At 36.1% G+C, this 17,641-nt stretch overlaps 2 protein-coding genes across 2 annotated transcripts in view; both read right to left on the bottom strand.

Annotated features, from left to right (window-relative positions):
• LOC132794519 (hemicentin-1) overlaps positions 1-17,641 on the bottom strand; it is a 232,894-nt gene that overhangs the window by 187,241 nt on the left and 28,012 nt on the right. The window lies entirely within an intron of this gene.
• Positions 12,443-12,901, bottom strand: LOC132788209 (uncharacterized). Its single transcript, XM_060795541.1, has one exon. It carries the CDS (start codon positions 12,899-12,901, stop codon positions 12,443-12,445), a length of 459 nt encoding a protein of 152 aa, XP_060651524.1.

Below are 17,641 nucleotides of genomic sequence, written 5' to 3'. Positions count from 1 at the left end.
TATGCTTTCAGCGTATGCAACTAACATGGCAGGTCATGTAACTGTTACTTTTGTTGCCATGTAGATCCCCTTCACCCCCTCCCCACGTCGTAGCTTGCCTTGTGTCATGGCCTCTGGCAAGCGGCTTAGAACTTAATTTCCTGTTTCCAGTCATAACCACGCTGTAGTTATGTTGCCTTTCAGGCTTTAGCTGTACACGCAATGCAGGCAAATAAAAAAAGTAAAAAGAAGTCAACACAAAAGTGTACAAAGTCACTTAATTAAATGTTGCTCATACGACACGTGGTGCGATCTACAAGCAAACAAAGCCAGAGTCGTAAGCAAATCCTTTGAGTGACTTTAAGTCCTGACATTCACCTCGCTCTCTCGCTTTGTCTTTCGCTAGGCAATCTCCCCTATGTAAATACACTTAGCTACTGCCGGCAACACCTTCAACAAAAGAAGGACCAGACATCCTGGCGACTAGCGCGTCCTGTTCGTCCTCGTCATCTTTTTGTAAAAATGGCGGCAGCATTGCAATTTTCGTTCGTTGCACAACGAAATCCCCTAATTAAATGTAAATTACAAAATGCTTCAATGCCAAGTGACGGCAAGTGGTAAGTAGCAACTCGCAAGTGGCAAGTGGCAAGTGGTAAGTGTGGCAAGTAGCGTTGTCATTGCATTTGCCAGACAGTCAATTCAGCTTCAAGCTTCGAGCTGCAGCTGAAATTGTAATTTTCATGCTTATTACAATATTTATGCTCGCTAAGCAGTCGGGGACATCCCTTGACTTGACTTTGGCTTCTCGCTTTGGCTCCTCTCTCTGTGTGTCTGTTGCCATTTGACTTCTTCATGCTACTTATTGCTTCTTTTCGTTCGTCGTCGTCGTCGTCGAATTGTTTTCTTATCATTAGCGCTGATGAAATGTAAGCCAAGTAACAGCAACAGCAGCAGCGGCAGCGACCGACGTCAAAGTTTCGTCCTTGCTGCGTAATGGCTGCCATTTCCGTTTTAGACGACACGACACGACACGCGCCACCGAAGTCAAAGCCAAAGCCAATGCCAAGTGCCAGAGCATTCTCTTCTCATCCCCAAGCTGCAGTTTCCTGTTACTTCATCTCCCTTTGCGCATCCAATTCCACTTCCTTTTTTTTCTTTCGCTGTTGGCAAATGGCAATGTCGCCGCGCATCTCCAGAGCTTAGGTAAATGCAAATCCTTTTGCTCAGCGCTCGAGTCCTGCCAAAGTGAGACATTTGCATTAAAATTTTAACACACAACTGCAGCTGACTTGCAGGCTGACTTTAATAGTCTAAAGGTGACACCTTTAGTAAAAATTCGAAATACTTGATATTAAATATTGCAAATTGAAACGAAAACTGCATATTTCATCTTTTTTATCAATATGCAACAGGATGTCTAAAAAGTTGATAGAATATATTTATTCTATTAGTACTCGACTTGAGTATTAATATATCGACAAATACTAAAATACTCTGAAGTTTATATCAGTATACTATTACATTTAATATATATTAGTATCTCTACAATATTCCGCAGATTGTCTTTTGAACTCTTCCATAGTTTCTGTTATACCAACCCTTTAACCCTATGAAAAATATTTTCAACAACAAAACAAATTAATTTCCAAGAAATGAGATTTACACTTCTTCTTTCACATATTTATTTATTTATTACTTGTTATAAATCTTACATATATATTTTTCATATATATTTTTATTCAATATTCAACAGTTTAAACTTTCTCATTTTCAAAACTGAATTTAACACTCTTCCTTGTGTATATTAAAAATTGCCTTATATACATATATTTAGATTAATTGAGAGATTGAATTTGTACAAGCAAGTAAAATAAAATTGTTAAAAGCAATTCAATTGAAATGAACACACTTCAAATAAATAAATGAAAATGGTTAGATCATACATAAACACTTTTTGTAAGTTGACATAACTTAAAAGACATATTCTAAATGCTGAGAAATAAAACAACTTAAAACTTGCGCATAAAATCGTCAAGCTGGAACGAACTCAACAGCAAAGTATAAGACGGCGTTTTAAAGCTGCTGCCACTACAAAACCTAAACAGGCAACAGCCATAAAAGTGAACAGCATAAATCAAAGTCAAAAACTATTTTCATTTTGGGGCCGTCCAAATCGAACGCTGCGAGGAGCCATTAAATCGCGTTGCCATTAAAAGGCGGCAGTAAAAGCTTCACAAAATGGCAGCGTCGTGCGTCTAAAAGCAGCAGCTAAAAAGACTGACTGAGGGACTGATTGACTGACTGACGGACTGAGAGAATGACTGAAGCAAAACCGAAAAGCGAGATAAACCAAAAAGAGAGCAAAAAGGGCTAAAAAGTAAGAGTCGCGTAGTTTTTGGCGCTCGCTGACTGCGTGCAAACCGCACGCGTAATAAAGTTAACGCTCAAAAGAGGCGTGCACACACGTGTGGGCGTGGCACACACTCACGCACACACACACTCGCATAGCGTTGAGAACCAGAAGTAAACCGAGACCGAGACCAGAGCCTGCGGTTTGGCAATTGCTGCAAAATTTGACAGTTTTCCAAAAATTTTCGCAATTAGATGCGAACTACGACAATTGCAAAACGTGTGTGTGTTGGTGTGTGTGTGTGTTAACGGTTTGTCGCTGACAACAAAACTCTTAACGGTGCGCTCGTCAAGTCACTGATTCAGTTTCAGTTTCAATTCCAGTCTGCTGACAGCGCCTACAGATTTTTATTGCTTCTGACATTTACACAGCATTTGATGTTTATTGAAGTGTTCGTCTGTGTGTGTGTGTGTGTGTGTGAGTCTATGTGTGTGTTTGGTTAAGCGGTCGTGCGGCAATAAGGCAGCCGCTTCATTGACATGTTCACATTGTTGTTGCTACTGTTGCTGCTGTCACACGTGGCGTATGCGCAATGTGAATATGGCAATGTTAATGATTTGAACAGCAGCCGCAAGTGGAGAGCAGTAGACAAGCAGATGAGGGGAAAGGGTAGGATAGAAGTAAAAGTTGGTTTTTAGTGCCGCCTAAATGAAATAGTTTAGAGCGGGCCATAAATGTGTGTCTGAGTGTGTGTGTGCGTGTGTTTATGGTCTATTAATATTCAATTGTGAATGAAAATTTGTGGGTTAAATGTGTCCCAAGGGTGCAATTTGAATGCTGGGCGTGCTGAAATGCAGTGAAAGTTTGAAGAAAGTTGTGTGTGGTTAACTGATTGATAAGCACAGCCATTGAGAGAAAGAGAGAGAAGCACCCAAAGAGCGAGATAGCAAGAGGGTAGACAAATTATGGCTGAAATTGACAGCAGAAATTTGTAATGACAACTGAAGCATGATTATTGAAATGGAAATAGGAAAATAGAAATGGAAATGGAAATGGTTTAGCTGTTTATTTGCAAACGAAGAGATAACTTAATTAGTCAATTGGATTTCATAATTGATTAAATGTCTATGCATAAATAAATATAAATATTTTATGTGCATGATGCGACTATTTGGGTTGACTGAAGAATACAATATGTAAATTAGTGAATCGCTGATGAATAAATAACTTGCTTTATTTGGTATTCTATTGCATAAATGATTTTATTTTATGAAATAAAATATTATTAAATAAAAAAGTTGTCTACAAAGTTTGGCATTTCTTTGTTGATTGAATAATGTTTCAAATTAGATTGAATATTCAATTAAAACTTTACATCATAACTTCTATTGAACAAAAGCTTTACCAAAAATTAAAATTTAGTTACAATTACCAGAGCAAAATCAAGTTTTCTCCAAATGTGTAATAATAAAATTATATGTAACAAAAAAATTAAAAAAAAAATAATATAATATTTCTCATTATAATGTATATTCAGTTTATTCTAAACAACAGACTATAACAACATAAAAATATTTTCCCTCAAAGTTTACATATATAAAATAATCATAAATAAACAGATAGAATGTGTATTAAACGATTAATGTAAATACATTTTGTAGTGTGAATATATTCTTCGTTTAATTTACATTCAAACTGATGATTTCAATTTCCTTTAGAAATACTCTTTGGGCCAACATTTTCTTATTCATATAGGAAGTACATGAAAATAATTTAAGAAGATTTTACTCTAAATAAAATTTTTTGCACTATGTGATGCTACATTAATTTTGAGCAATGTGTAATTTATAATTAGTTACAGAAGCATTATAGATAGCAGAATACAATCATTAGAAATTTTGAAAATCTAACATAAATTGATCCTTTTTGAAAATTGAAAGAGTATTTACATTACATTTACCACATGTATTTTAATAATTATTCTTATACATCTATTTAAAACTACATTGATAAATAATTATACTAGACTAGAAAGTCGCTCAAACGTCAATTGCCGTAATCTCTAGATCTGCAGACTTACAGAGATTATACATACTCGAGCGCTTCGTAAAAGCCTTCACTACCGTGCTCCAACTTAACATTTTTCAATTGCTGCCCAAGCATTGCCCACTTTTGTGCCACTGCAGGTGGTTGCTCGACTAGTTGTTGCTGCGAAAAAGCACTTCTCAATGGGGCAGAGAGAGTGAGGCTAAAACAATTGACCGCTAAGCTGAGGCACAGCCAGCCAGCTACGAAAATCTCGGCGAGCACAAAAAGAAACACAGCGAAGAGAACGCCGGAGTCGTGGCAAAAGGCAAGAACTATAAAAGCACTGAGCACTTACAGCAACGCCCCAGCACTTGACTACAATTGCGACTATTAGACGAAAGCTGCGTGCCACAAACACACGGAGCTGCCACGTCCAAGATGCGATGCGATGTCCATTGGCCCCATTCGCTGAGACCATAACCATAAAGGACGCGAACGAAGCCGCGAGACACGTGGTGTGTACTCTTATTGACACAAGAGGGAGAAGGAGGGGAGAGGAAAATACAAGGCTACAAGCAATGCTGGAGGAATGAGAAGCTTGAAGTTTTGAAGCACACTTACGGGCGCTAAAACTCAAACATAAACACAGTCGGCGGCGACAAGAGAAAACTGAAGAAAATGGCGTTGGAAAATTACGCAAAAATCGACAACAGCAAAGCAAAAGGAAAGCAAACACCGAAAAAAAAATAAAAAGGAAAATACATGGAAAACTAAGGAAACGAAAATCCATGAAAATGCCAACGCAGCAGAAAACAAAACACAAAAGTTCCGTTTGCGGGGAAAAAATTGAAAAGCAGTGAGAACACACATAACACTTGCTAACAAGAAGTGTTTGGCGTTGACACGCGCACACACCAATACAATAGAAACCACTCACACATACACACACACACTCTCAGTCACATCGGGAGTCATCAAAAGCAATAGAGAGATAGCTGTACAATTGCTAGGGCAGCCATTTTGAGTGCCATTGACAGATTTCCCTTTTGATTTGGTTCCTCATGGCCAACCGAAAATAGTCGTCGTAGTAGGCGCCTGTTCAAGATTTGTATCCTTTGCCTCTGCCTTTGCCTGCCTTCGCATGTGCCTGAGCCTGGAAGGCCAAACAGTTGTGCATTTGAGTGGAAAACTCAAATTGCCAACTGAGAATACGAGCGCAATACGTGTTTGAATTTGCGAAATATAAAAAATGTGTATTATGTTTTATAACTTTGAACTTGTTTAGCTTATGCAGCATTTCAACTTATTGAACCGCAAACAAAAAGCTATAGATTTTGGTATTTAAAACTAGTTGACTTAAAATTCGAAAACTACTTGACGTATACTTAATATGAGTTCCTTTATATTTCAGAAAATAGTATTTATAATCTTTATTATTTGTTCGAAAAAATTAAGTTCTTTAAATAAGTTACTTAATGCTTAATAAACGTGTGTTTAATTTTTAATAATTAAATGAAATTTAATTAATTGAATTTAAAACCTTTATCGAACATATAAATATTATATTATCATGCAATACTTTGTTTGATAATCGTTTAACTTTGCTGTATTGAAAATCATCGAAAATTATTTAACGTAAACAATAATAATATTTTTCATTTCTTTACTTATATTTTTTAGATTCTTCTTAAGTATTTTTCCCGAATTCATTATTTATAATATTAAAGTATGTAAGATATATTGCTTTTCTTTTGCATTAAATTTCATTTACATATTGAATTTGGTGTCTCTATTCTGTTTTTTTTTTTTAATTTTAGTAAGCATATCAATTGACTTATTATTAATAAATATGAAACAAAATGAAATAATGATAAAATGAAATACGGAACTCTTATGTAACCTTGGCTTGTTCTTTGTGCAAACTACTTCAATGAAAATTATGCACTCAGTGGGTTACTTCATGAGCTAGTCCATCAACATCAATCACATGTTTTTGCTCTGCCTCGTTCAGCTGTCGCATTTTTGTGCTGCTCAAAAATTGCCAAACAAGTTTCAAAGAAAAAGCGATATCGCCGTCGGGCAGTCTACGAAAGTGAAAAGCAAGAACAAAAAAATTAAATGCTTTGTTCATCGTGCTTTTTCTTTTCTTCTTTTTTTGGCATCTTTTCTGTCATTTGCCAAAAATGTGTTTCTTTCATTTTCCATTAGATTTTCTTTTGGCGTGTCGTTCGTCTGCAGCAAAGTGTCGGACAGCGTTCGTTGGGAGAGAGCAACGGAGAAACTTGTGTAAACAAGGCAACAATTTAAAAAGCAATAATTGAAAACCTTTATGGCATACCGAATAAAAGTTTTGTCAGCTGTGTGGATGCCACGCCTCCTTCCTGTCACGGCACACACACACACACACACACACACACGCACACAAAACAAACACGCGTTAAGCGGACAAATGTTTATTAAAGTTTAAGAGAAAATTTTCCGTTGGCGTTCTTTTTTCGTAGCATACTTTGCGGCGTTTCGCTAAGCTGATTAAATTGGCAAATTGGCAATAGACACGCCCATAAAAGCATCTGCTAAGCTCAAACACGCGTGCATTGAAATCAGTCGAGAAACTTTTTCCTCGTCACGCCCACAAAAAAAAACGAAGAAGAAAATGGGGAAAAACCTGAAGCGAAAAAGCGAGTAACTAAATGCCACAGGGCCACAATAGAGTCGCACAACTACGAATCGATTTCGTTAGCTGCAACTTCTACTAGTTCCACTTCTTCTTCTGCTAGGCGTTTCCAGTCAAATTTTTGCATGTGCTCGCCAAATTAGATAGCATTCAAAAGCAATAAAAAAGAGAAACTTTGTGCAATTGGCAACAAAAGGCAGACACACAAACGGAGAGAAGAGCGAACATAGAACAGCGGGACAGCACTTGTAATAGAAAGAGGACTAGCAAATCCGGAAGTGCCAGTGCAATCCCAAAGCTAAGGCCAACTCGTTGCAAAACAAAATAACAGCAAGAACAACATGAATTGCTAAATAATGGCGTAGGTGGAGTTCGTCCATAAACCGACTACTATTTGTAATTGTAGTGCAAGCCCAAACAATCGGCGAACAAATAGATAGTTTACCTACATATGTATAAGCAGACAGTTAACTCCAAGAAGAAGTTACTTTTTTGATTAGACAAACAGTCAAAATGGAGGTGGATATACAATTTAAAACTAGAAAGTATTTCTTAACCAAATTTTAAGTTCACGATTTTGTTTAATCTCTTTAAATTTAATTAACTGGTGTTTATGTTTATAACCAACACATTTGTTATAAAGATTTAAATTTCGTATTAAAAAAGCTATAAATATCCTTTATCTAACTTTAAATTGTAAGTATGTATGTATGTATATATACATAAGTATAAACCATTATAATAAAGTAAGTTTGAAACGAATTTCAGTTTAACCTGAAGGCCTTAGTAGCTCTGTTTCATCTCGTTGAAAATTCGCTAATTTAATAAAATAATAATAAAACGTTCAGTCTTCAATCTGATCAAATTCAAATAAATATTAATTATCTATTTTAATAATTCCCTATTGCCATCGAAGTTTAGTTAGAGTTTCCATTTTGTTGTCGCATATCAAGTGCGAAGGACAATTGAAGTGTCCCATTGCAGTGGTCGTTACTTTATTTAAATGTGTCTAACAGTCGTGTAAATAGCCTTGAGCGCTTTGCCATATAAATTTGCAGTTCATACCCCCAAACTCCCCTCCCCCCTTTAGCTGTGTTCGAGGGCGTGGCCGTCGGCCATGTTTCTTGTGTATAAGTGTATACATGTGTGGTGCCGGAAGTGGCTCAAAGTCATATCCTGTGTCCGTTTTGGCTGCACATTTGCGCCTCGTTTTTTGGTTTCCCCTTCCTGCCTAGTCACCCCCAACACCCTCCTACACCCACCAACTAGTGTGTAAAATAAAAGCGCACCCAATTCGCATATTCATCAAAGCACATAAAAAAAGAAAATACTGCGTTTTGGTTCGACTCCTTTGAAAAGGATTTTCTGCTTGTTAGAAAGAAGGTTGCTCGATTGGATGGTGTTCGCTTTTTTGAAGGTTGCCACAAACTGTGGCAACTTGGGCGCGCTGCCAAATTGTGAAGAGCCAAGCAATATTTGCCCTTGATATATTTCGCTGCTTCCAAATGCAAATTAAGGGGCTTTTAAATACGCTCGAGCGACACGAGCCAAAGCCTTCTTGACTTTCATACTTGCAACAAATTAAAAAAGAGAAACTTACAATATTCTTTAAATGTTCTTAAAACTGATTCTCATTCTTCATTTTTGAAAAACAACTTTCGCTTTTTCTTTAATCAATGTCTTACATAATTAAAGTACGCTAAAACTAATTAAAACATAATATTAATTAATTAATCGTTGGCAACTCAGCAAAAAGTTTTCCCCTCTGTTTTTTGTATCTAGAAATCTTATCGCTTTAGATTAATTGCCCTCAAGTGGAAGCATAAATCTTTTTGGAAACATTAATCACACATGTTTATCAGATGTTTTTAATCAATGGCAGCAAAAAGTAAAAATAACCTGGGAAATGATTATGCCTCGTTTTGATGCAATCAAGCAATGAAAAGTGCAACAGCATTAAGCAGGCACGACACAAAAACAACGACAACATTTCGAAACAAAATTTTTAATGCGTTGAACAACAATTAAAATGATTTTTACACAAGAAACTGATTAAATTTAAATGGTCAGCAAACACGAACGAAATGAACGCCGTTGGCGAATGTAAACTAAATTAGAGTGCCTGCATTTTATATAAAAATTAAATTGAAAATGAAAATGCAGCCAGCTCACGGCAATGCTAAAGAGGTGAATGTTGGGTTCTGGGTGTGTGTGAGAGAGTTGTTGTGGTTGGAGGTGCGCCTGAAACTATGCTTTAAATTAAAACGAGCAGCAAAATGAGGCAGCTACACGACACACACGCAACATAGTGCACACATAATACACTCTGATGTGTAGTAGGAAAAGCATAGAATGAATACCCACACACACACACATGTACAAACAATTGTATTGTTTGCGGTCAAGGAGAGCAGCAAACCGGACCCAGCCACCCCCTCAAAATGTGGCGCCAAAGTGCTTAGCTGCTGTCTAAAATGTTACATAATAAAAAACGGACAATAAGTGAGTCCTCAGAATGCCCAGAGTCTTCCACAAAACAATCCATATTAAAATATATTAAGTTGAATAAGGAAAAGAAGAAATAATGATAAAGAAATTTTAAGACAATTGTAATTTAGGATAAATAAGTGCTGATGTTTCTCAATAAGTAATACTTAACAGATTTATACTTACTTAAAGAAAGTATAGTTCATTTAAGATTAGTTTCTTTCGCAGTTAAGTTAGATTCGCTAGATTTCAATAATTCTAAAAAGTATTAAGCTCAACAAATCAAAAAACAAAGTAATGCATAATATATTGAATTCTGCACAAATGTATATTTCAATATATGTATATAGTAAGAGTTGCTTAGAAAGTTAGGTTTATAAAGTTCAAGAGTTTTCATAGTCCGAAAAAAATTAAGACTTTTTTCTTTAGTTGCAAATATTGTTTTTTTTTTATTTAATATTTCTTTTAATATCTTAAAAAATACAAAAAATAAAATATTATTTACTTGAGGCTTCCGTGAGATATAAAAAAGTGAAAAGTGAGTAAATAATCTTTTAAACTTCTCAGCTTCTATCTCATAATAAAAAATGCATCAATTTATTTATTGATTTATTTAAAGACTCTACCAATTATCACTCTCATGCCGCTCGGCAACTTTATTTCAGGTATATCCAAAAGCAATGCCTAGAAGTATGCAACACTTTTGTTTCTGTATATCGTGTGCGTACGTGAAATTAATTTGTGATGTCCATTTCGGTTGTTTCTTGAAACATAAAGCTGCCGCTGTTCCTGCTTCTGCTGTTGTTGTTGTCGCTTGCATCAGCAGAGTATTCTGGTGGCATTGCCCAGCCCAGAAAAAAGTATGCTACAAATTGCCTTAATTCCCCAACGAAAATAAGTTATTCCGTTTATTTCGTGTGTCGTTGTCGTCGACGCTTAGCGCTCAGCGCTTTTCATGTCCCGAAAACTTTTCGCATGTGTTAAAATTAAAAACTTTTCTTGCTGGTTTTCTCTCTGGCGTGTGTGTTCTGTTCTCTGCTGCTCTGCGAGTGTTTTTATCTTTTATCTAACGCTGGTCAGCAGAACATTCTGCACTCAACATCTCTGCTTTCTCTCTCTCTCTCTCTCTGGCTTCGTGGTTAAGTAAATTTGTTCTTTTTTTTTCGTCCATGTTTATTTTCTTTTTTATCTCAATTATTTAGTCAAGGTCAATTTGTTACCATGTGTGTGTGCGCCAAGGTGCGGCATAGGACACGTGGCCTGCGTGTGTGTCCTTTGCGGCTTGCATATGTTAGCAACCAGCTTGGCATGGCAGGGCAAATGTTTCTGTGTGTGTGTGTTTTCAAAGCTGCTTCGAGCGTTCGAGTGTTGTCACGTGGCTCAGTTTTAAATTGAGTTGGCTAAAATGTGCCAACTCTGGCTTGAGTTTGAGTTTATTGTTTAGGCCATAAACTGACATTTGTTGTGGGCTTTTGTTGCTCTAATTGCTAAGGGAATTGCTGGCCACATAAAAACACACACACACACATAGACACACAGACGTACACCCAACAAAATATCATTAAAAACGAAATAAAGGTTAACATTAACTGTGTGTCTGCTGTTTTGGGTTGCACTCAACATTCGAGTGGCAGGCAGAGCACTAAAAAAGTATATCATTTTGACTGAATACAACGGATCCAACTCAGACGTTGGTTTTTATTTCTAAGTTGTATTCATTCGCTTTTTTGATTGCACTTATATTGCCTAGCATTGGTGCTTTAAACAAATGCTAAAAACAAGGTGAATTGCCAACTCAATTAAATGTCTTTAATGAGCTTTAATATGGTTTTGAAGGAACTGTTTTAGATGAATGATAAAAATGGCATAGTTGGTTAGTAGATGACAAGAAATATCAAATAAAATAAAGAGTGTGTGCTTTAAATAAATGCTAAAAATGAAGCGAATTGCCAGCTCTATTAAATGTTTTAAATGAGCTTTAATATGGCTTTGAAGGAACTGTTTTATATGGAAGAAAGAAGTGACCTATTTGGTTGATAGTGAATAAAAAGAAGTACACAAAATTGTGCGCTTTTTATAAATTCTTGTATTTTTCTTTAAGAGTGGGAGCGTCAAACAGATGCTATGAACAAGGTGCAGTACCAGCTCTATTAAATATCTTTAATAAGCTTTAATATGGCTCTGAAAGAACTGTTTTGTATGGGAAACAAAAGCATATTAGTTGCTTGATAGATTGGTTGAAAATAGCAAATAAAATGTTGTTTAAATAATTTCTATTATTTCTAAAAATAGTGCTTTATACACATGCTTAATGATGATAATGTGTTCATAATAGTTAAATTTGTATTTGTATGCATTTCTTTTCATAATTGTTTATTATGTACTCTGCAATTAAATAATGACGTAATAACATTTATTGTTTTAGGTTATGTGCAAGTGCTTCTCGCTTATCGGCAACAAATTGGAGCGAAACAGTGGAATATAGAAGAAAAGTATTTGAATTTGTATTTTTCTGCATTTGTTTAAATATTTGTTGTATATGTAAGCATTAAACGAGGAAAATGAATTTATATATATCAAATAATGAAATCACAGTGTGGCTGTTATGCACACTTTACGGCCACTAAGATATAAATGTATATGATCAATATTATAAGAAAGGATGAAAAACCAAAAATTCATTTCAAAAGCATTTGTACGTTTCATTCTTATTTCATCCAAATCTCATTTAAATTGATTGCATTGCATTATTTATTAATTTATTTATGATTTTATATACATATATAGGATATTAATAAAGCATCAATAATGTTTGCTCTATTTGTCAATTTCGAAGAATAAATTATTTTGTCTCACTCTGAATGGGAATATTAATAATTCAACTAATCCCAAAATACAAGTTGCAATAGCAACATGAAAATAAATCACACATGCCCATTTGCATAACCTTTCGGTTGGAAGAAGTTCAATATTGGCTTGGAATAGTGGATTATGGGATATGCAACAATATCATCTGGATTGTAGTCGAGGTCCAGACAATGGTTTCTTAGATCGCTTACATAGCGTACGCCAAAGGCAAAGCAATTCGTGTTGCCATCCTTCAATTCGATTTCAACATCTTTGCCATTTTCGACACCAAATATCTTGTAATGCAGTGAGTCCATTTTAATGGTTTTGTAGTCAAACAGCTTGGATTTCTTGAATGAGACAAGTACAACCGCATCCTTTTCCTTCGAACTCTCCCACACAGCGTATTCCTCCGATTTGCTGACTCTATTATCACTCCAACGATGCCACATTGTTTTGGTTAATTTGGCATCGCATACAAAATTCAGCTGAACATTATCTGCGTAGGTGCAATTGCCCGAATTAATGTACGGCATTTTGTCAACAAAAAGATTTAAAAAAAGTGTTACTAATTTGAAATAAAGCTGGGTCAAAAGCATTTTGTATTCAATTAAAATTTAGTAAGAATGAATATGGATTATAAATTTATTTTCTTTTCCGTCCTACAATAATAAAATGCTCGTATCAGAAATAAAAAGAAATACTGAATACGGATATATTATATATTATATACATGGAACAGTAAGCAAAGCATGCTAAGTGAGTTACATAATTAAATAATAAGACTCAACTATTCATTTCTAAGATTTATGAGATTTACATACAGTTGACAGCATTTAAAAAAAAACAAACAAATTTAATATATTATGGAAATTCAAATTAATGTCTAACATAATTGCGATAGCTATCAGAAAAGCTCTTAAGAAAATATTTAAAATGATTTCTATCTGCATAGTTTGCTGACGAATTGCTAAATCTTCTTATATTACCTAAGTGACACACTTCCAACTTAATTGATTCATATTTCAATATATTTTTATTTAATAAAACCAGTTTTTCTTTTCCTAAATGGCAACTTACGTTGAATTGAATACCACAACCCATATACAAGTCCAATCCAAATAGTGATATTTCTATCTTTGAAACTCCCAAACTAACATTAGCAAATATAATACTATGCATAGAATGTATTGATATTCGAGTTTCAGCTTTGGCTTATTACTGTTTAAATATGCTGCTCCTTGAACTGCAAAATGTGCATCAGCATTTCAAAAGGCGCATATAAAATACTGCATAATATTGCAAATTCATGCAAGTAAGCTGTAAAGTTCTGAAAGCGTTTAGCTTCCTACTATTTGCTGCTTAACCCACAGCAATATTTTCTGCTTATTGCCAAACAAATTTCTCTTGATTAGCCTCAGGTTAACATACAAAAAAAGAGGAATAGAGAGCACATGCCTTATTTCTTTCGCTAGCTAGCACATTAACACTGTCCAAGAAGAAAGACGCTTTCTTCTCTCACTAAGAGAAGCTGCAGCTGTAACTTGAGCTTTGCATCTATCTCGTTTGCAATTTATCTGCATCCGCCCAGCTGCATTTGGCCCCACTTCAAATATGTACAAACCTTAATCACACTTTGTGATGTTGCCGCTGCAGCTGCACTTGAGTGTGTCTGCAGCGAGCAAAGAGAATGAACGAGAGGCGAGAGAAGCTATGCAACATAATTTTTAACCTCGACGCGCGCGCGGCATCCACATAAATTGTGCAGTTACCCAACACTGGCTGGCTGGCTAGCTGGCTGGATGGCTGTCTGGCTAGCTGGCCGCCACCTCCATTTGAAGATTAACGCGCGCGCGAGCATAAATAACAAGCGAGCGCAACTATTGAGGAGCCCAGCAAAAAGAAAACTCGCTACAATAGAATGCGCAGAACAGAGCGAGAACAGAGAACAGAGAAAGGGAAAAAGGCAAGTCAAATTTATATTTCATAAGTAAATCTCGTGCTTTCTCTCTCTCTGCACTCTTGCCTCTCTTCTTCTCACTCGCACTTCAGGCCGTATAAAAAACTTTGGCATTACGTGCCAGTGCAGCCAAAAAGTCAAAGTGACGGCAAAGTCAACACACGAAATTGCAACCCTGCAGTTAACGTTGCGAATGAGCCCCGGGCACCAACTCCAATTCCAACTCCACCCATTTAATCTCCAGAGAAAAGCAGAGAGGGAGAGTGAGAAAGAGGGAGAGCGAAGCGAGTCTGAAGTGCGGCATCCTTAGCTTGAATGTAATAAAAACCTGAAGTACGTTTGTTTGATAATCCCATTTTAATATTTATAGTAATAAACGCTTTTACGCGTTGGCGCTTCTTCTTCGTATTCGTTTGGCTTTGCAGCCACGCCCCTTTCGGAAGGCTGTGGCATATTGGCCGCCTGTTGCCCTCAAGCATTGACTTGGTTTGAATGTCTTTTATTAGATGACTTCTGGGCTCGTCTTTTTTTCGCCTGACGTTTTTATTTATTTATACGTCAACATGGGCAGCGAAATCACAGCGAAATTTTCGCCACAAATGGGGAAAGAGAAAGTCCATTTCAACTTGCTCTCGTTCTCTCTTTGGATTACTTGCGCAGCACTTACATATTTGATTTGTGCTGATTGTGTCTCAAGACGTTGGCGCACACTTTATTTTAAGTCAATTTTTATGCAGTGCAAATCATGTGCTTTGCCTTTGTTCCTTCTCTTTTTTGTGTGCAAAGGGTTATACGTCTAGCTGGTAGCTTAGCCTTTGATAGCAACGTCAATCCAATTGTGTTAGTCACTCGCTTTGAACTCGACGCTTTGAACTTTACATTTACTTTTGCGTTGCAGGTGGCGTATGCGTAATGTCATTCAACCTGAATTGATCAAGTGGAAATGATGAGATTTCTATTGCAACTAAAAGCAATTACTTTTGCACTTTACTTAAATTTGAGTATGCTACGATTTGGTTTAACAAATTTTGCTATTTTCTTCTAATCGTTAACCACAAAAGCACGAGCTGGGAAAACTTTGCTTTGGCAGCGGAAATATTAACCAGCTGATAAAAATAGAAGAAAGCAAATCCATTGTCACATTAAATTTAACTTACGCGCTGCTCGAAAGTTGTCGCTAGCAAATATAACAGCAGCTCGTGCCATTTGTAATCAATGTCGAAATAATATGGCGGTTTCGTTTACGAATTTTCACTGATTTCCCAAAAGCAGAAGGCAGCGAGTGAGAGCGAGACGGAGTGCGAGAGAGCACCCACAACTTGGCGATAGTTTTCTGTTTGAAATGCAAGCTGCGTGGCAAGTTTTCTTTACTCTCCTTACTCTCTCCATGGCTTGTCTATAGCAGGCTCTAAGAAGGCCGCCAAGGATTTGCCGGGTCTCAAAAAACTTGGTCCTTCGGATGCTGCTGCAGCTTCGGCTGCTCTGGTAGCATTATCTTTTGGCAATGCCAAACACTTCCGTCGAACGACAAGAACGATAAATTGTTGCGGAAAAGTGTTAAGCGTGGAAAAGTTCAAGTCAAAGTTTCGATGTGCGCGCACTTTTATTTAGGGTTCATTATGCTTTCTTATGCTACTTTCCGACACGCTCCCCGCTTCCAGCTTCTGTATATTCCTCTTCTTTTGTTTGCACTATTGAAAATAATGATTACATGCTTACGTTTTGCTTTTCTTTTTGGTGTTTCATGAGAAGCGCGTGTGTGCGGAAAATTATGCCCAGGCTAAAGAAATTGGCCACAACGAAAACTATAAGCCGATTATCAGCAGATTTTCCCTTTAGCAGCTTCTCTTTTTTTTGTGTGCTGCTGCCCAATGAGGCAAGCAGCGAGATGAATTGCTCTTTGAATAGTTTCGGGGATAGACGAAGGCAGACTCGACATTGCATGTCATCAGAGTTATTAGCGCTAATGCTCTATTAATGGGCCGCACATTCAATGGAGTTAGACTCATTTTTTTTTTTTGGCCAGCTTTTGGGGCAGGTAGCAACTAAAACACATGCCACAGTTCAATTAGACAACTCTCCCTCGGCTTTTGGGGTAAGCCTATCTGTCCGTCTGCCCACTCATTCCCCATTTTGTCTCTAGAGATTTGGGATTTATTAGCCAAGATTGCATTAGACATGCACTTTGATGTTGCTAAAGTTCACTACCAAGGTTATTTATAGCGTGTACAGAGAATTTCCCAAAATGATTTCGTTTTAAAGATAACTTTGCTCTATTTTGCCAAATCAAAATCGATTCGTTCATCAATCATCTTTGGACGCATATTAAATATATTTTTGACGAACCAGCTGCTGAATGTATTGCATATAGAAATCCTTAGGTATATTTCGTTAAGATCTAATCTTGACAGTGCCAAACATTTTGTTGTTCATCAATCAATCGTCAAGCTGTTATCAATCATACCCTAACACGAACGCGAAATAATTGCTAGACATTCATAATTAATAAACATGGCGATAATTATTTCTAAGCACACATTTTAAATAAAATAAATTGTTCAAATATTTCATCAATGCAAACAAAATTTTACTTAAAAGTAATTGACGTTTGTTTATACATATATAATAGCATATATCAAAGCATTCCAATCCGCATTTTTTTGTCTCTTTTATTTTTAATAGATTGAAATAGAAAGTATTTAGAAGAATATTACTTAAGATACTTTTAAGTGCAATTTCTTCCAACCCATTTTCTTATTAATTAAGTTAGTCGTCACCACGAAGCTGTTTTATTAGTGTTTAATCAAACTATACTACTTCATATATTGTCAAAAATTCCACATATTAAATAATCAAAGATTATCAACACAACCAAGATTACATACATGATTATATACAACAAGTAAATTTTTATATTTATATTCCTAAAGTCTAGTTAAAGAAAGTCCAAATTGAAAGCAAATATATTCTAAAGCTTAACTTCATTTTCAAACAATCATCCCTTTAGTTTCATTTAAAGAAAGACCTAACCAATTTCCATGCTCAGTTTTTTATGCGAAACTCAATTCAGTTTTCAATGCAGAGTGAGCAATAGTTGCAAGTGATATGGAATAAGTATTGAAGCACTCGTAAGGGTTTCATTCGGAATGAATACATGTGTTGATTGAATGAAACAGATATTGATATACTTGTGTATTTCTCTGCACTTCTATGGGAGAGTGTATTTCTTTTACTACAAAGAATGCCACGCTGCTTTCATCAATGGCCAATTGAGCAAAGCTTGAAAGGAAAGCGAAAACTCCGACGATGATACAAA

Source organism: Drosophila nasuta, chromosome 3 (genome assembly GCF_023558535.2).
Source record: "Drosophila nasuta strain 15112-1781.00 chromosome 3, ASM2355853v1, whole genome shotgun sequence".
Taxonomy (NCBI): Eukaryota; Metazoa; Arthropoda; class Insecta; order Diptera; family Drosophilidae; genus Drosophila; species Drosophila nasuta.
This window is presented reverse-complemented; position numbering and strand designations above follow the sequence as displayed.

Bases quoted from the DNA above. Each gene is read 5' to 3' on its own strand.
- LOC132788209 (XM_060795541.1), bottom strand. From the start codon at position 12,901: ATGCCGTACATTAATTCGGGCAATTGCACCTACGCAGATAATGTTCAG.